The following is a 19,504-nucleotide window of genomic DNA, read 5'->3' on the forward strand; positions in this document are numbered from 1 at the left end:
GAAAAAGTACTCCATACTTACAAAAATTACTTAAATCTTTGTGTATTACATCAACAAACTTTCTGTTGGACTAATTTTCAAGTTTATTTAATCTTAAGCTATAATTTGTAAGATATAAATATACATATAGAATCAATGTGAGGAACAGTTATGATTCACCCATGCAGGGGTTTTATTACTTGCATCTCAGGCTATATTATTGGACTAAACAGTGGAAAATCCAGAGAAGTTTCCATTCAGAGAATGATGTCTTAAATGCTTTTGGGCAGGTCACAGCAGCAACCATTAGAGGAACTCTGACTGAGCTTCCATTGCTAATTCATCAACTGCCATATTCCCAACCATATGCAGGTAATAATGAACTTACGAGTTTGGGGTTTTTTGTAATGTAACCAGATTTATCATATTTAATCCATGGATTTATCAATACTAGCATCTTTTCACTGGATGGCAACTAATTACACCTTGCTTTAAAGGGTATTGCTAATATAACTGTCCAGCTGTGCCTTTGCACTTGGGGAAGTAGATGTGCTCTGACAAGAGCTTATGCTGCAGCATGTTTAAAAGAAGTGCTAACAGTGCTCCTAAAGTTATCTCTACTTTATGTGATATTATCTCATCTACAGGAATGAAATATCTCCTTTACATTATAAAACAGAAGAGTGCTCAAGAAAAAAAAAATATTAACTTACCACTACTAGTTTTTTCCCAATGCATTTTAAAAATTTGAATTTATCTGCAACTATCACTCCACCCAGGTATTCTCCAAGCTTCTCCCGCAGCACTCTTAATGTGATGTGAGGAGACACCCTAGAATGTTGTCATTCATTAATACATCTGTAAGATCAAATAATGATGGCTAGTTAGTAGGAGGGGGAAGATAATGCTCTATACGTGCTGGCTTGCACAGACAGAATGACCAAAACTGGGAGCTATGTCCTAGAACTGAACCCAGTTACACCAGAGAGCCTTGGCGTGGCAGTCAGAACACTGCACTGTAAGGGCTGTCATAACATTAACTAGCAATACTCACATTCTATAAGCCTCATACAAAGGGAGAATATGGAAGCAGACAAAATTTGAAAGTTACTTCTTCAGAATGCTGTTGCTCATCTGCAGATGAGTAACAACAACATTGGAAACTACAGTTGTGCACTTCCATATAAGTGACAAAGTGTCATGGGGCTGGTTCAGGACTGTTGAACGTTCCCTTCAAGCACCCAGGGCCAGAGGAGCCTTCATCACTCTCCACTTTAAGCAGCAGGCACATTCCTTTGCTTTTGTCTTCTCCAACACAAATTTATAGTTGGGTGTGTGCATGTGTGTATGCAAATGTATTTTAAATAAAAACCAAACACTGCAGTGTGAACATTTCCACTGTGATTTGAGGATGAGAATGCTGACACAAATATGAATTGCATCATTTAATGTACTACTTGAAAGTATGCAAATATTAAAGTAATGAGCTCAGTAGAAAAATCACTACAGAATAAAAAGCATCTCTGCACGATAAATCCAAATATGCCAGAGGCACACCAAAGCTCTGCAGCACAGCATAGGCAATGCTAATTGTTCTCTGCTGCCATATAAGATAAACCAGAGAACAAATTCAGGCCCGAGACTGTTAATCACCCACACTGATTAAGTGGTAGGATGATTATGGTCCAGGCAGCTCTCACTCCTCCAGCAATGCACAGACATAGCTTGGGGGACAGCACATGCCTTTCCCAGCAAACTGTATAGTCAAGAACCTGCCATGTCTTCCATTTGAACAGGTCTTCAACACTAACCTGTCAAGGTTTGTTTGCACTGGCCAGCAGCCCTATAGGCCTTCAGTTCACACCTCAAGTACATAATAAAAACAGTCATTTTCATCTCATGAACACAATACTTCAGTGGGCTACAATGCTTCCCTTGTATTATTTCAAACACCCTGGACTTAGAGGACCCTTCTTAAGAAGGAGCACAGGCATGCAGCAGAGGAGACCAAAGTCTGCACAGAGGACACATCTAGGCCACACGACATAGTTCCTGTACATTTGGCTCCTGCTTATTTCTTCCCCAGCCATCGTTTCGCCCACATTCGCTGCAGATATTGTCCTTAACATCCTTTAACTGTATAAAGACAAATGTGGATGATGGATACATATATCAACACACATCCTTACATGACTTATGTGAGGCACATGGGTGATCTGTAATTCAAATACCCCTCATTTACAACAATTTCTTCAAGCTGATGTCTCAGAGAAGATATGCCCCTTGAGTGGTCTTCTGAAACCAAATAAATGCAAGCTCTTTCAGAGGCAATTCTAACACTGCACACCCTTCACTGATAAGGCCTGTCCAAATTGGCAAGCAAACCTAAAACTAAGGCATTTATGAACAGCAGGGAAAACATCTAAGTATCTACAATGCATAATGAGAGAAAAGTATCTAGGTACCCAGATCCTGAGATATTCAGCAGAAAATTATCTAAAAATTATTTGCCAGTGCAGCTGCTAGGAAAATACAAAAATATTAGTCTGTCACTTGCTGCCACTGGCTGGCAGAAAACAGTCACATAAGAGTCACTTCCTTCAGGGTGTCCCTTTAAAAGTAATTTAAAAGAGTTCATTGTAACTTTAAAAGAGTTCATTGCATCTCATCTAGAAATAATAAAAGTTTAGCTTCTGTGGTGAGGAACGAGGAATTAAAAAAAAAAAAGCTCACAGAGGCTGAGAAATCAAGTTCATAGGAGCAAGAACTCAGGGCCATGGACAATTACACCCTTAATATCTTCTTCTAACTTCACAGCTAATGGAAGTGGCCTGTACTTTGACCTAGGAATCCTTTGTAAGGCTGACTCAGACAGTATTAGGATTGTCAAGCTGACTGAACAACAGAGCTATGAACAATGTCCAAGCCATAGGAGTACCAGCAAGGCTGCCATTCCCTCTCTCGGATTATGATAGAAGAAGAATTTAAAAATATTTTTTGTTTTTAAACACAGGGATTCACCAGGTGAATTCACCTGACCAGGTGCTAGTTATTGTTAATGCTAATGTACTGCAGCATTGCATAGTACCCATAGAATAATTAATTAGCAAGTATCTAAGAGTCATTAGCAAAAAACAATACCCAGGTAAATATAAACCCACTGAAATCAGTGAGGATCCTAATTTAATTTGATGCCTCAGTGAAATAAATTTGTACTAGATATTATAGGGCAGTGACAGATGTCCATGACATGAAATGAAGTTACCACTTCAGACGTGTTCTGCACCTCTGCTGCTGACTAGAACAGCATGAAATGGGTATATGCACTTATTTTGTCTGATTTTGAGCAGCCTTTCAACAAAAGCAGCTGTGAGAATGAATATATTCTGCACTACATGCTCATACCTGACCACTGTCAGTTTTTTCAGCTACACTGTATATTGTCTTAAGTGGATAAAACAAGACTCAATTCAAATTAATTAAAACCTCTATTCCCTGCAGTTTAAGCTGAATTGACAGGTTTTGCACAGGTGTAGACAAGGTGCATGTAAAAGCTCCGTTTCAATACACGTCTTTACTTTACTTGATCTACAACTTCTTACCACACCAGATACACACAGATTTTGAGAGTAAAGTGTTTAGGAGTATAAATAAAACTTTCAAAGTTATGAAAGATTAAAAATGCAACTCTCTGTGCCAGATTTGAACCTAGGACTGGGAACCAGGGTATTCCTTCACTAAGTCCTTTAAACAGCTACCTGAGAGCACACATAGCACATGGTGCTGTGCACAGCCTTTCACTGCTCAAGAAGAAAGAGGAAATGCTGCTGGTTCATGGGCTGTAATGCTTCCCCTTGAGAAACAAGGCTTCAGCTCTTTCTCTGGACTGAGAGGGCTCAGATCATCACATCCCTGTTCCCAGGAACTGACAGGCTATCCTGTCTTCACCAAGCCACTGTCTCGAAGCTGACCTCTTGCCCAAAAGAATTCCAGCTTTTGATAATCAGTCTCAAGGAGACAGAAAGATATGATTTTACAATATAAATTATTCTGCAGAAATACTAGCACTGCTCTGGAAGTGCTTTTCAATGGTCTAAGTGAGCTAAGCCCAATACAGTACAAATGAACATAATGTTAGTTATGGTCACCACTTACCCTCCAGAAATTTAATTAGGCATCAAGTTTCTGCTGACAGATGTAACTGTGCTCTCTAGAGCAACAGTTGGACTGAAAGACTGAAGGACCTACCACATACATGAAACCTAAGACTTCACTCACCTTATAAATCCAGCTGAGATGAATTTGCTAGTAAGAGCTACAGGAACTGTATTCAGCTTGAAGTTCCACACTTCTGCTGGGACATAAAAAACATGAAGCTCCACCAGCTAAAAAAAAGGAACAGATGTGAATGTATTACAATCCTCTTCCTATACACTTTGTTTTGTATAGGTGGACTTCTAGTTTGTGTTGGCAGGAATGGTTCTTTTGATATTAGCACAGGGACTAGAACAGTGAGGCCCTGTCTCACAGTGATGACTAGATAGTGAGAACAGTGACAGCAGAGCAATTTGTGACTGAATGCCAGCTGACAGCATCAAAATAACTCACATTAGAACAAGCTCCACAATGGAAGTGAGATAATAGAGAGCCTGTGCTACTGCTATGTATCACTGTGACAGCAATGGAGAGATCTTACCAAAAACAGTTGATACTCTGGAGAGTGTCATGACTACGAGTATCCCTCAGCTGAAATCCTACCTTTGTTCATCTCATAAAAAATGCAAAGCCCTGAAAGCTTGATTCAAACAGCACCACAACTTGATCTTGTCATCAAGGAAAAAAAATTCAAAATGTTTCTGACTGTTGTTAATAATATTAGCTACCTTGAAAACACAAAAATGCTCCTGCTAATGTCTGCAAAAAGAATAACTAAGTTGGCTCTGAGCAAGGTTCATTTAGACTGTGTTTGGACCTGTGGTAGTTGTTGCACTACTAATTTTCAGGTCTTGATATTTTTAGTAAAAATCAGATAGTATTGACAACGATGATACACCTCCCTATAACTAGAAGTCATGTAAATAAGCTATATTAAATATTTCTGCAAGTGTTGAGTGATTTAATGTTAACTAGAAAATAATTATTTCTATATATACTATTTTAAAAGCACAATTTTTTTTTCCCTCTCAGGTCTTCTAGAACCTTACTTTAATAAATTTTTATTTTTATTTGTGAAATCTAAAAAATCTTTATGGAAAAGTACAAAAACTCTCACCTGTGATGTTCGAGGTCTCATTTGACTGAATGACATGTTGGTCCCTCTGTTTGACCACAGCAAATGCCAGGTGGGCTTTCTAATTTTCTTTTTGATTGAAGCATTCTCTAAGAGCCAGTTTCATTATAATCTGTTATGAGAGAAGTTACTCCATAAATACCCTTTATTTTCATTTACTGTTCTTCATTCCACTTGTGAAATGGAAGTTGTGTCTATGGTGAAGCAGAAAGCTTCCAGCTAACTGCAAACAGAATCAACCACACCTTCTACACAAGTGAGTATCACCTAAGTAACTGGGGGAATTGCTAAATCACAGCCCTGCGGCTCTAAGAGATCTGCCCTAGAGCACGTCCTCTTAACATTTTCTCCCCTTTCATAAAAATAGTTTGGTAGTATATAATTTTCTACACAGTCCCACTGTTCTCCTAAAGACACAGACCTAAGTCCCCACAAAATGATATTCTTGCAGGGCCTGGCTCTGATAAAGTGACAATTATTGTGAACTGCAACAAACAACACATTGTGCCGGCCAAACGCAGTGCTCCAAGGAAATGTGACTGTGCTGGGCAACCGTGTCAGAAAAATACCTCCATCAATTATAAACCATGGTTCTGTCCTAACACTGTTATAGAATCATGGAATGATTTGGGTTGGAAGGGACCTTTGTAGGTCAGCTAGTCCAACCCCCTGCAGTGAGCAAGGACAGCTCCCGCTTGGCCAGGTTGTCCAGACTCCAAGTCCAATCTGACCTTGAATGTTTCCAGGGATGGGGCATCTCCTACCTCTCTGGTCAACCCGTTCCAGGCTTTTACCACTGTTTGTGTAAAAAACTTCTTCCTTTTAACTCTAATCAACCATCTTTTAGTTTAAATTCCCCCTGTCCTATTGCAACAGGCCCTGCTAAAAGGATTGCTTCCATCTTTCTCTTTTTGTTAGGAGTTTCCTTGGTATTCTCATTTTTGAAGGCTGTTTCAGCCCCCCTGAGGTTACAAACCTCCTCTGGATTTTCAGCCTGCTGAACTCCCTTGCTGTTCTGATCTCCTCAACAGGAATCTCTCTCCTCCTCCTGCCTCTACCCCAGCTACTTCTAATTCACCTGTTCTTGAGCACGAGTGACCAGACTTTCCAAGCGACCTTCCAGGTCTCACCCTGGCACTGTGGAATTAAGATTTCCTCATGTCTGTGGGAAGCACCTACTCAGCCAGGGCCTGTGTCTTTACTTGCAAGCTCCCACAAATGGCCTGAGTGTAAGACCCCGTCACGCCTCCGGTCATTCCCAGCCAAAGGCAGGGTTCCTGCCGCTGGTCCTGCCTACACGGAGAATGCTGCACTTTGCAGTACCTCATGTCACCCCATGCTCCAGGCTTCACCGCCATCCCCGGGCACTTTCTGCACTGACCTAGGACTAGTAAATTGATCCTCCAAGCTACAGTCAACACTCAAACTGCTAGCAAGAGCAAAGTTAGGCACTTTATTCATTGTACCTCAAAATAACCTCCAAACTTGGAACTCACTGGATATTATCACCAAGATTCGCCACCTTGGTGTGAATGTAGCCTCCTCTTTCAGTCCCCATTACCAATGCGCGGCGGCGCGGGTTGTTTCTGCGCCCGCAGGCGCTGCCCCGTCCCGGGCACACGGAGCGGCCCCGCCCGCCTCGGCCCCGGGTGCGCAGGCGCCGCGGTCCGGGAGTTGTAGCCGCGCCGGGAAGTTGTGCTGCGAGTGCCGCGAGTGCCGAGCCGAGTCCGCCGCCAACCCCGCCATGTCGGGCTCCTCCAACGTGGCGGCCATGAAGAAGGTGGTGCAGCAGCTGCGCCTGGAGGCGAGTGTGACCCGCGTGAAGGTGAGCGCGGAGCCGCGACGGGACGGGACGGGACGGGACGGGACGGGGCGGACGCGCCGCCATTTCACCGCCCCGGGGCCGCGCTCGCCGCGCTGGGGCCGGGCCGGGGCCACCGGCAGCGACCCGCCCCGCCCCGCGGACCCGGCTGGGTGGTGGCGCCCGGGCTTCTCCCGGGGCTCTGTCGGGGTTCCCCGGCCGAGGCGAGCCCGGAACAGCAGCGCCGCCGGGTCCCCTCCGCCGCCGCCCCTGCCCAGGCTTGGCCGCTCGCCCCCCGCAGCCCCTCGGGCTCCGGGGTCGTTCCCCGGCCGAAGCGCTCCCCCGGGCGATGGACGCGGCCCGCGCTGCCCGTTCGGGATGATGAGCGCCCTTCCGTCAGGCTCTGGGGAGAGGCGGCCCGAGCCGGGGCGTACAACGGGCTGGGCTGGCCCCAGCGCGGCAAAATGGAGATGTCGGTGCCAGGCACACGAAGTGCATTGAACTTGTGCCGTGCCGGGCGCCCCGGCCCCCGCCACGGCGGGGAAACGCTGGGCAAACTGCAGATACGAAGTGCCAGTGGAAGATGCAACTTTTTGAAACTTTGATCGTTCTATTTTATGAGTTCAGAGTTACAGCAAAGAAAAGCAAGACAAAGAATTTTTCACTGTTCAGTTTTTAGGAAGCATGCCAAAACCCCCATATAAGGGTGCTCAGAACCCCATTATCTCATCATAAGGATGGCTTTCCAAGGGAGGATGAAATGCCAGTTCAGTCGAGTAGAACATGTTAAACCATAGACAGTATTTTTGAATTGTTTATGCTAGAACTAGGATCTTTGTATATATAATAAAGCCATCTCCAAGATATTGCTCGTGTGTCACCCTTCATACTTAGAAGTTTAACATGGAAATTGAAACATCCAAATTAGTTTTCATTGTTACATTGTTCAACTTCTTGTCTTTAAGAAACAAAAAAACTACAATGAAACATTGTATAAAATCTGCATAAACTGTATTCCAGAATCATTCCATAGTATTCTTTCTACTTTTCAGTGTTGTTACATCCTCAGTAAAGAGTGTTCAGTGAATTCTAATACCAGCTTTTATTATAACTAGGTTTCTCAAGCTGCAGCTGACTTGAAGCAATTCTGCCTGCAGAATGCGCAACATGATCCCCTACTGACGGGAGTATCATCAAGTACAAATCCATTCAGACCCCAGAAAGTTTGTTCGTTTTTGTAATTATGTGAACTACTTCAGTATCTTTCAGTGGTAAGTTCTTGAATTACAATTCATAAACTCTTTTGTCATTTAAATAAGACAGGCTGTATGAAAGGCACTCAGAAACATTTGACTTGTGCACCTGGTGTTGGTCTAGATCCCCATTTTTGGTCCCTTCTCCCCTTTTCTGGTCACAGCTCTGTACTGGGCTGTCCGTAAGTATTATGAGTAGCACTTTGCTGTTGCATAGCTTCCACCTGTTTCTGTACCCGTAGCAAAGTAGTGAGCTGCTATTCGGACTAACCAAGCTGTACAGTAATTGTGCTGTATCTTCCTCTCTGTAAGGGTATTATTTCCCTTTTCTCACATAGAATTAATCACCTAACAGCATATGTGGTGAATCCTGATTGTGGCAGATAAAACAGACTTTAGAAGTTTAAGAACTAAAGAACAGTTCCAAAAACAGATTAGTGGTGGTGGTCCACAAGAAGAGCACTGACCACTGCGGAGGGGAGATGCCCTCTATGCCAAAAGAAATAAGTATATACTTTAAAAAAAGTATTTAGTTTTAAAAGCCCATACTCCACTCAAGTAAGCTACTACAGGGGTAGCAGTTTAAATAACTAGAAACAGTGGAATACTCATTTGGATTTTCATTCCAAAACTTTCATAGGTTCATTAGCACTACTGCTATCACCAGGAAGACTGCTCACTCATCTGGCATTTTGGTGATTAGATTTTAGGCTAACCTCTTTAGAAAGGTGAATTTTAGATCCAGAATAGTTTCACCTAAACTCTGAGAGTCACAATAACTTGGTTATTTTGACCGCAGTAAATGCATGATAATTTTACCATGTTCCCTCTTCCTGTTGCTGGTTGATTTGGATCTGTTGGAGATGAGAGCACAGACGTTATTTCAAAGCACCTGATACATATTTAACAGTAGTTCACAATCCTTAGGAATCTCATAGTGAGTCTTAACCTTGAAAAATTCTGGTTGTGTAGCTGACTTATATCATCCAAAGAACTGTAATTTATACTGTGCTGTAAGGCAGCTTTATAGAAAGGTGACCACAGTCTGATTGTTAAAATTGTTCTCCCCTCAAGCAGACTGTAGAAGAGTTCCAGATGTGTGTACTAGCATGAATAACCATGTTTAAAGACCAGAGTAGTAACAGTATGGAAGTAGATCCTTAACTATTTAACAAACAGAAACACTTCCCACATTGTTTTGAGCAGTGAATTACAGCAGTATAACTGAAATGTGCTTTAGAGTTCTTGTAGCTTTCAGAGGTACTTCTACTGTGAATTTTTGCCAACTACTGTTATTTTAAAAATACTCTTGAATGCTACGCTAGTGTAGCTTCATCTATAAGCACTAATCCAAGGACGGAATTAGATAATTGTAAGCATTATAGACTGATAACTTATACAAAGCTAAATAAACTGTACTTAATCAGTGACACATAAAATTCCCCACGAAGGTTTGCCAAGGTGAAGTAATTCCCGGATTCCTTGGTCGGGATACCAGGAAACAATGTTTCCTCTGTCTCACAACACACGTGCATACACAAGGCATAAAAGGCTTTATATGTTCTTTCTCAGGTACAGCCTTTGGAATGGAACTCTTGTTTATATTTTAGTTACACTACCTATATGTGAAACTCCTTCACTTCGCAGTATCTGTTGCAGGCACTTCCTGAAAAGAGGTGGTTTCTTAGTCATAATTCCTTGTATTTTCTTGATGAGCCAATAGTGTTCATGTTTGCCCAGTCAGCACCACCTCACTGAAGAGGAAGTGTAATCTGTAAGTTACACAACAAATTCCCTGCTTTTCAAAGGCAAAATAGATACCTGGTGTTCTGGCAAGCACAAAGTGACCGGGAACAATGTTTTCTATCCTTACACTTAGCAGTTTGGTTTCCAGGAGACACTAAGCTTCAGTTCTTTTGTAAGAGCTTTGATTATCTTATTGCGTCTTTGGGGATGGCTTCATTAAAGGTTTATTTTTTAAACTAATATTTTATAAAACAGCTGTGGAAAAAGAGGATATTTTTTCGTAACTAGTTGTCCATAGCATACTCTGAACATATGTGTTCTTAGAGTTGCTTCATTTAGCAGCGATACCTTTCTAACTAGATTTTGGTTTTGTTTTTCAGATCTTTTAGCATCTTCTCCTACCTGCTGATGTGTATATGGGCAGAGTGCCTCAAGGAGTGGCCTGGTTTGAAGTCTGTACAAAAGCTTAGCTTTAATGTGCCAAATCTAACTCTAAAAAGTGCTATTGTCGTCAAACTTCTTACCATCTACCTCTCCAGATGAACTATATGCTAGTTACATATTTCTGTTTCATAAGGGAATCAGTTTTATATGCCAAGCAAAAAATAAAAGTGTCTTGACTTAGTCTGGTCTTGAAATTACTGTAAGAATTTGATTGACTTCTGGGTATGGTGGCACCTCACAGTCAGTGCATCACTCTGTAGCAGCTGGAGAGCAGAGAAAGGAGTGTAAATATTGTGCTGCTGCAAGTCTGCCTGGGGTTAACAGTCCTACAGAACAATGAGACTCCAGCAGTACCATACTTAGAAGCATAACAGAAATAGAACAGAAAAAAATTTTGGACTGTTTATAGTTCAGCTATACAGCTGTCCCATATCATAGACATCAAATAAAGACAGAGTAAATTATTCTTTATCTTAAAAAGTAATTCTACCCTAGGAGGTAACTTACTCTATGAGCCTTCTTATTCATTAGGTAAATATGAAAAAGCACTTACAGCTGTATATGAAAAGAAAGTAACTCAAAGAAAACTTGACCTTTTAGCTGCCATTGAATGTGCCAACTTAAGGCAAAACAGTAGTTTATATGCAGATAATACCAATTCGAGTGTAGCTGTGAGGCTGAAGAAGCATTTTTAAAATTTTAACGGGGAAAGCCCTGCTCAGAGACCTCACATAGTCACTGAGCAGCATTTTTAGATGATAGCTTTATGTACTTCTTGTAGGGAGGTTTTACGAATTCTTTCCCATTTGTCTTTGTTTACTTTCAACTGCTCTGGGCACATACACCTTTTGTCAATATGGTATTTACAAAAGAGATACCTGAGTTATGCATATTGTTTTTGTAACTTGAGCAACATGCCTCTTTTATGCAAAATGCTAATGAAATAAAATATCATGGATTTCATGGATTGCATACTGCCTTCTCCATGTTCTCTGGATAGGAGAACTTTTTTGGAAAACTATGCCCATACTGTCAGGGAACAGCATACTGTAAGTTAGAAATAAGTTTTAAATATTTATCTCTTACCTGATTAACTGAACATGTCTGGGTTAATGGAAAAAAATAAAACGAAACTGTAAAACTAGAAATACTTTATTTTGAAAACTTCTTTAACCAACATATTTACTGTCTTTGATGTTGTGAAGCATAATCTGTTTCTACAGAACAGCAGCACTTCTGGCAAATCCTTAGTGATAGCTACATGACAGGTTGTTCAAACATGGCCATAGTTTTTCCTCCTAAACTGGAAAAAGTCACTGTCCTTGTCATGTTGGCTACAAACAGGAAGAAAGGCACATCCTACTTGATCTGCTGCTGTAGAAAATTTTAATGTTTGCTGTTTGTCTTTTTGCAGACAGATACTGTTCAGCATCATTATCATTAGTTAGGAGTCCAAGATCATCCATAGTTGAAAGCAGCTGCTGTATTCCTGGTCACCCACAATTGGCAGATTTCACTTATAAGTGGAATTTTCTTCTATTTGTGTCCATTTCTCGACGCTGAAATTTAAAAGAAAAGTTGTTTACCAGGAAGTTAATGCAGGATACAAACAAGGATGACCATTTTATAGCAGGGTGGACAGTGAAATGTAGTTATGGTATAGTAGAGTTGCAAATTAAGTAGTCATGGTATATTGATATTTCATCATCCTTGCTATTTTTATTTTTGACTTGGATTACAGCAGAATGTTTCTGCTTTGCATGTTTCTCAAAATATACCTCTAAAAACTTTAGTTAGACACTTCCACACTGAGAACTGCATTTACACTGCTTTTCTAGGGTAAGATTTTTTTGTACATTTCATGTCAGGTTTAGTCTCCCCAAGCAGGACTTTCATCATTATTAAGACATACCTTATGAATCCACTCATATTCTCCAAATTTGGAATCAAAGGTTCCTTTTTGAAGTGACCTCAGCTTTAATGTAAAACGTGGCCCCAGTTCTTGAATTCCCACTTTCTTTTCACTCTTGAAGATGTATCTTGGGGAAGAAAAGAATTAAAATTAGGAATTAAGTTACAAGAGTATTCTCTCTCACTTGTAAATGAGTTTTGTGGAAAACATCACCTGTGGAATCTGAAAAAGATGTAGTCTCTCTGGTTGTGAAATGTAGCTACTTGTCTTCCAATGAACTGAGGATCGTGTGGGAAGAGAGCAGCAAACATGCGGCCAATGGAATGGCCAAGCCGCGTTGTGAAATTGTTCAGGATCACTTCAGGGACGTGTTCTGTGGGCTCCTTCCCTTTTCGCTGAAATGAAAGTAGTAAGAATGCAAAGAACAGAGTGAATGCAAAAGGATTTTAATGTATTATCAAAGAAGTGTTTGAAATAGGAAGACAGGGCTGATAACATGCCCTAATAATTTTTTCAAACACAACTTCACAAGTAAAGGAGCAGCTGGTAAGATAAGGATCTTTGGTTCAATAATATAAATTAAATGAAAAAGCACAAGTAATTTTACATTTCTCTCTCCTGCACCAATTCTTACTCTTGGCAGAACCTGTTACAGCAGATAATCCACTCTACCTATCATAGGTGTATTCCCTCTGTACTCACACCAACTAAGGGTATATGGGACTGAGAATATATGGGCTTCTTTAATAAAAACTGATTAGAGAATACATACATCAAAGAAGAAAACACACTTTACTGCAAATTCCTTAGGGCTACGTAAGCAGGGCTAAGTAAGCAATACTACAGAAGAGGTAACAGGGCTGTAAGAAGAACTATGTTTTATTCAAGACTACAGCTAATGAAACCTTTTATACTGCTGATTTTATATACCCTATTGTGTGTATGCTAGACATGGGGTATTTCCTATTGATAAAGTTATCATCTGCTATTTAATGACATTTTAAAAATACTTGTCAGACTTACATTATAAAATACTTGGCAGTTAAAGAAATTCAGCAAATAAGCTTGAAAATGGAAATATGCTGCTTATGAAGTATACACTAATCCTTAGCCTCCTGTTAGCTTACCAGAAAAACACCTTTACAAGATCAGCTGAATTATATCCAAATGCAGTTTTGACAGTTGAAGTAGACTGGATGTATTTATCATTGCCCAACTGATGACCCACTTTTCAAATTTTTTTTGAGTCTCACCTTTATTTCTTTACGCAAACGCACACTACTCATTCTAAAATGAGCGGTTGGACCATCAGGCAGATGACTTAAAACAAGACCATCTGTGCACGAAGTTAAAAAAAAAGGCTGGTAACACTGAACACGTAATTTACAGAGGAACAGTCTTTGGAAAATGCGGTATTACATGAGATTTAGATCCATAATCTATGCCCAAGGTTTTGTTAAATTTTCAGACATACATTCCCAAACTAGTTAACTAGCCTTCTCAAGTATGTCCATTACATTTTGTTTCAATTGCTAACGAGAGTTATCCTCTATTGCTTTCTCCCTTACGAATTAGTAATGTTTTATCTTGTCAGAAAAATAAAATGGATCTTCCTGGTCAGAAAAATTTGTTAATTAATCAAACTGTTAAATTTACTGAAATAATAACAGTGCTTATCCATGCATTACAAAAAAAAAAAAGTCCCAACTATCTACACACTCCCAGTTCCATTAGCCATGAGACACTCAAGTTGGAACTGATTTTTAGCTCTGTAATTTGCACTGTGAAGAGAAAGAAAACAGAATAAAGTAGGTCTCTGATGCACACTACAGAATTGTTTTCTTTCCCTGATAAACACACAAAAGGATACTTGGTATTTTGCGATCTTCATTAATGACAATTAAATCCGTGAAGTCCCTCGCAATGCACTGTGGAATGATTCTTTTCAAAGCCAGTCCTCTTCGATAGTAGACGTGTGAGTTGGGTATAACAGTAGCCAGCTGCTCACAGAATCTCACTGTTCTCTGCAAAACACGGGAGTTAAATGGCAATGTGCGGAATTCAGCACTGAATTCAGTTATCAGGAGAACAGGGGGTTGGTCATTCCAATTACCCTCCCTGAGCATACATTACTTCCAGTATATCTGTAAAGATTTGAAGATATTCAATTACTTCATTCGGTTAGTGCAAAAACATTCATTGGCAGTAAAGACTGCAGCACACCAGAGATATATATTTTTAAGGACTTTTTTTCCCCCTCCCTCCATCACAGAAAAGCAGGAAAATGCAAAAAGCATAATCTCCACACTCACTATTTATTAAAGACACTGGTTTACAAAAAGTTCACGGCATCTCAAAATAAAATACAACTATTTCTTCAGGAACTCATGTCTGAGTTTTCAGCTGAACTATTTGAGGTGTATTTTTTCTTATTTTAAAGCAATTTCTTTTATGCCAGTAGTCTCTCCAATCAGGCAATGCTGATCATTTCAATATAAGAACACATGCACAGGGTTGGTTTTTGTTATGGAGGAAACAAACAATGCTAGAGAAACCAACAGATTACATACACATACAAGGTTATTGTTGGGCACTAAATAAAATGACAAAAAAAAATCCATGCAAATGCTATTATTTTCAGTTTTAATGTACCGATCATAGTACATTAATCAAACCCTGGTATCTAATAATCAGTTGGTTGCTCAGAACTTTCCAAGTAAAACATACATACCCCACGAGGTCGGTCTGATGTTGTAATAAGAATTTTGGGAACTGTCTGTCTATTGAAGTATGGTGCAAATTCATCAGTTGCTTCATCAAAAGCAACCTGGAAGAACAGAAGCCTTGTTAAATCCACCATGTACGAAATAACTGATGAGCAATTATTCAATCTGATCTAAATTTCAATTCACAAGATCTATTCTGTAATTAATCATCCAAAGGTGTGTGGGTTTTATGTTTTTAAGAATCTAGTGTGATGAACATGGGCAGCTTTTACTACCAATATCAGTAATGCAAAAGGCAATTATTTCATATAGATAATGAAAAATGACACCACCTCTTAAACCCATCATGTGTAAAAAGTAGATCATCAACAGATTAACGGGAAAGTGGTGAATGTTCAGTTTCATCAATCAGTTTATGTCCCTTCTTAGAAAAAAAAATGGTCAACTTAATAGCACATGCAGAAATTAAAGCAGTTACCTCTTCATCATTGGGATCTACAGTGGTTTCATCATACACTCGCTGATTTTCAATAGTCTTTGGTATGGCTTTTGGAGGTGCCTAAAATACATAAAGTTTATTAACATAACACATTCATGTAATTATTAAATGCATTGCAAACACCACATTCATACTACCACAATATTGTGTATATTTCTACACAGAATTGGATGTAGTATTTCTTTGATGCCACTTTTAAAAAAGAAGTTTGATTAAAAATATGCACAGGTATTGGGACACCAGAGAGCACCAGATGGACAGAAGCACCACTAGAAGAGTGTCACTTTTCAAAACAAAACAAAAATAGAGGGGAATTTTCTATCCACTTTTATTTCTTCCATGAAAGAAAAGGATTCTGCTTTCAACAGCAACACTTTTTAACCTTCATATCTACAATTTAATGACTAACAGCCTTTCATGTTTACCCTGTTAACTTACACTACTCTTGTGAGACTTGTAATACAGGAACTTGCATCTGACTATCTTCAATCAGTTCAGAAAAGAAAGCAAAACCTTTGTTCACGACTAGGCTTGGAATCCAGCAGGTAACTGGTCTGAGCACGGTTTGGTCAGATTTGATTGTTTTAATTTATACAAATTACTATTAGAGTATAATTCGTAATAACGTCAACACAAATGCCATAGCAATCACATCAGAAACAACTTTTCAAGAGTGGCCTGCTTTTATGTCATCAGTTTAAAACTCAGTCTGCCTGTTTGCAGCATCGTTTAACACAGGAACAACAACGTTTCTGAAATCAGCTGTTTGATACCTCTGCTAGACAACAGTACCTCTGAAGGCTACCACAGCCAGCGAGCACAGAGCGCATACAATCATGGAATGGTTTGGCTGGAAAGGACCTTTAAAGACCATCTAGCCCTTACTTTGTCTCCGAGGGCCTCTCGCTCCTTCCTCCGCTTCTTCTTGAGGGCCAACTTCTCCTGCGGGCAGAGGGACAGCGCTCCGTTAGCCAGACACGCCAGACCCGGGCCTCCCCCGCCCCCCGGCAACAGCCCGCCCCACCTTCCTCTGCTGCTGCTTCCAGCGAAGGAACATGAAGTGCCGCCGCTGCTTGTTCTTGATCTCGGACACGCTGAAGGTGGGCGGGAAGAGCACCCGCTGCGGGGCGGACGGGTCGGTGCCATCGCCCGGCACGGGGCCGCTGCCATCGCCCGCCATGGCGCTGCTGCCGCGGGGCGGGGCCGGCCCCTCACCCTTGGCCTCTGCCCCGCCGGGCGGCGCCGCGCATGCGCAGGGAGCCGGGCCGGCGGGGCTGGGGGCGGCTCCGGTCAGGGCGATGTGGAGTGCTGGGATGGTGCTCGCAGGGCCACGGAATGTGCTGAGCTGGAGAGACTCACCAACATCACCCAGTCCAGCTCCTGGCTCTGCATAGGATACCCTAAGAGTCACACCATGTGCCTGAGAGCATTGTCCAAAGGCTTCTTGAACCTGTCAGACTGTGCTCACTGCCCTGGGGAGCTGTTCCAGGGCCCAGCCACCCTCTGGGTGAAGAAGCTTTTCCTGATGTGCGGCCTAAACCTCCCCTGACTCTTCAGGCCATTCCCTCGGGTCCTGTCACTGTCACCACAGGGCAGAGATCAGTACCTGCCTCCCGTTTTCCCCTCCTCAGGAAGCTGGAACTGCAGTGAGGTCTCCCCTCAGTCTCCTCCAGGCTGAACAGACCCAGTGCCCTCAGCTGCTCCTCACACGGCTTCTCCTCAAGGCCCTTCACTACCTTTGTTGCCCTTCTTTGGATATTCGCTAATAGTTGAATGTCTTTCTTACACTGGGGTGCTCAACCTGCACACAATACTCGAGGTGAGCCCGCTCCAGCGCAGAGCACAACCACCTCTCGACCCACGGCATGTCTGGGCTCATTGCTCAGCACACAGGGAACCTGGAGATAAGATCAGTGCATTTCATAGGAATTATTGCTGCAGTGTAATTAATAATCCGAGTTAGCTGTCAAAGTGGGAAGCTTTGAGCAAACATGACACACTGATGGGTTTACATTAATGCAGGTAATATCGTGGCCCAGCAGTGCCTGCCCATGTGCAAACTTTCACATTCAGACTATTGCTCACAGTGACTTGTGGGGGAGCATCTGGTTATTAGGAACCATAGGGGTTTTGAAGGTAATGTTCCCAAAAGTTATTTTTATTCCATTAAAATCTGTTAAACTTGATGTTAAAATGAAACAAGAACTCCTACAGCAAATTAGAGATTCAATTTACATAAAGACAGAAATGAGGTTTTCTGTTCCTGAGCTGCTTTGAGGTGCGCAACTGTTTCTGCACAGCAAAGTCTACACACTGTTTTATAGAAATTGAGTACTCAGGGATTTTGGGGGACCTGGTCTAAATTGGAGGCATTTTTAATCTCAGAATGCAAAATTCTGAGCTTCAATGGGACTGATTGGTTCCATTTGTCCCAAGCATTTTTTCAAAGCTTGGTGTCTACTAATTTTATATACAAATACTATTTGTCCTTACTATGTTTCTCTTACTAGAAAAGGGAAAAAGAAATCTATTAACATAAACATATGAAGATAATGAAAAAATATCTAGAAATAATCAGAACTAGACAATGTTTTAAACCTTGTTCTGTCCTGTAAACAAATTTTGTTCTGCAACTCAACTTGCTTCACTGAGATTACTTCTGCTTAACACAGATGTAAATGAAAGATCAAAGGCCTCATTATGCACAATCCCATATATTTCTCGCCTCACTCCCGTTTTTGTCAAGAGAAAATATTTCAGCTATCCTTACTGCCTTAAGGATAAGTAGTTTCCATGGTAATTGAGGTTTGGAGGATTGTTGAGAATATGTTAACCAAGGACTTGCTGTAACTTTATCTCTCTAGCTGATGCAGATGTCAGAGATTGCAAGGTTATTTCTCAAAGTCATTAGCAGAGATTTTCATCACTGCTATTAGCAGAACATACAGGGAATTTTGTGTCGTTTGTAGTTCCAATTTGCAATGCTGTTTTTGTTGGGATCACTGAGTGCTTACGTGTGGAAAAAACACATTATCTTTCTCCCTCCCAGCAAGAGGGATGACAACCTCCTAACATTATTCAAATACCTTTCTTCCAAGGACTCACAGGAACAAAATAATGATACACAATAATAGAAGAACTTCCTGGGGCATGGGAGGGACAACAAAAAGACACCAGAAACACATTGTGGATTTGGTAGAGATCACTGACAAGGTACAGTTATAGCTTCAAGAGAAGGCCCAACTAGTAAATGCATGCATTGTATTACTTTAGTTTTTTTCATAGAATTATCAAGGTCTTTTTCTTGTTTTAGCTATGAACTCTGTTCTGTGCAAATAACATTCTAACCAGGATACTCTTATTTTACAACTTAAGTAGCACTGTCAAGAAACCATCTTTTGGAAGAAGCTGCTTGGTTAAAAACAGAACAACTGAAAAAAAACCTAAGCCCAAACACCCCCACCCCCCCTCAAAAAAAAAAAACCTCAACAAGCAAGTTCTCTGGTGAATGGTGATGAAAGAAGACATTCATTCCATGTCAGCACTTAGCAATTTTGGAGGAAAACTATTTGTAAATTACCATTGACCCAGCTCAGTAGTGAAGAATCATTTTGAGCTGTATCAATAGAGCACTGTTTTGGATTTTTCTGTTCTGTCATTTCAAACAATTGAAAAAATATTTTGTGATTAAATTGAGAGGACAAAAATTCATCTGGGGAAAGGAAATTAAGTAAGAAAATATAGAAAGAGGTGAGAAAAGAGGGTAAAGTACTTCTGGATTCAATAATCTGTCAGAAAACAGTTTTGGGGGTGTGGGGTTTCTTGTTTTTCTTTTTTTGCTGTTTTTCTTTTTG

At 40.8% G+C, this 19,504-nt stretch overlaps 3 protein-coding genes across 5 annotated transcripts in view; 1 reads left to right on the plus strand and 2 right to left on the minus strand.

The window, feature by feature from the left end:
* Positions 1 to 6,930, minus strand: part of SPATA1 (spermatogenesis associated 1) — a 16,807-nt gene extending 9,877 nt beyond the window's left edge. For 2 of the 3 annotated variants that reach the window (XM_042030334.1, XM_042030331.1), the window contains exons 1-4: positions 6,766 to 6,930; positions 5,252 to 5,381; positions 4,258 to 4,364; positions 693 to 810 (exon numbers count right to left, since the gene is read on the minus strand). In XM_042030334.1, the coding sequence (XP_041886268.1) occupies positions 693 to 810; positions 4,258 to 4,364; positions 5,252 to 5,287 (261 nt within the window). In that variant the 5' untranslated portion in view covers positions 5,288 to 5,381; positions 6,766 to 6,930. Of the gene's footprint in view, positions 1 to 692; positions 811 to 4,257; positions 4,365 to 5,251; positions 5,382 to 6,735 lie in introns of all 3 variants that reach the window. The other variant, XM_042030332.1, reaches the window with a different exon arrangement.
* Positions 6,897 to 11,476, plus strand: GNG5 (G protein subunit gamma 5). The gene is made up of 3 exons (XM_042030346.1): positions 6,897 to 7,094; positions 8,186 to 8,341; positions 10,450 to 11,476. Exons 1-2 carry the CDS (start codon positions 7,014 to 7,016, stop codon positions 8,309 to 8,311), a joined length of 207 nt encoding a protein of 68 aa, XP_041886280.1. The 5' UTR covers positions 6,897 to 7,013; the 3' UTR covers positions 8,312 to 8,341; positions 10,450 to 11,476.
* A 171-nt stretch (positions 11,477 to 11,647) lies between these two features.
* RPF1 (ribosome production factor 1 homolog) lies at positions 11,648 to 16,869 on the minus strand. The gene is made up of 9 exons (XM_042030339.1): positions 16,675 to 16,869; positions 16,536 to 16,592; positions 15,630 to 15,710; positions 15,157 to 15,252; positions 14,296 to 14,449; positions 13,679 to 13,761; positions 12,639 to 12,820; positions 12,426 to 12,552; positions 11,648 to 12,072 (listed from the first exon to the last, which is right to left on the minus strand). Exons 1-9 carry the CDS (start codon positions 16,828 to 16,830, stop codon positions 12,031 to 12,033), a joined length of 978 nt encoding a protein of 325 aa, XP_041886273.1. The 5' UTR covers positions 16,831 to 16,869; the 3' UTR covers positions 11,648 to 12,030.
* Positions 16,870 to 19,504: the final 2,635 nt, after the last annotated feature.

The sequence above is a fragment of the Corvus kubaryi genome, unplaced genomic scaffold, assembly GCF_017639235.1.
Source record: "Corvus kubaryi isolate FWS band 111438036 unplaced genomic scaffold, C.kubaryi_AGA036_p1.0 37334, whole genome shotgun sequence".
Classification (NCBI taxonomy): Eukaryota; Metazoa; Chordata; class Aves; order Passeriformes; family Corvidae; genus Corvus; species Corvus kubaryi.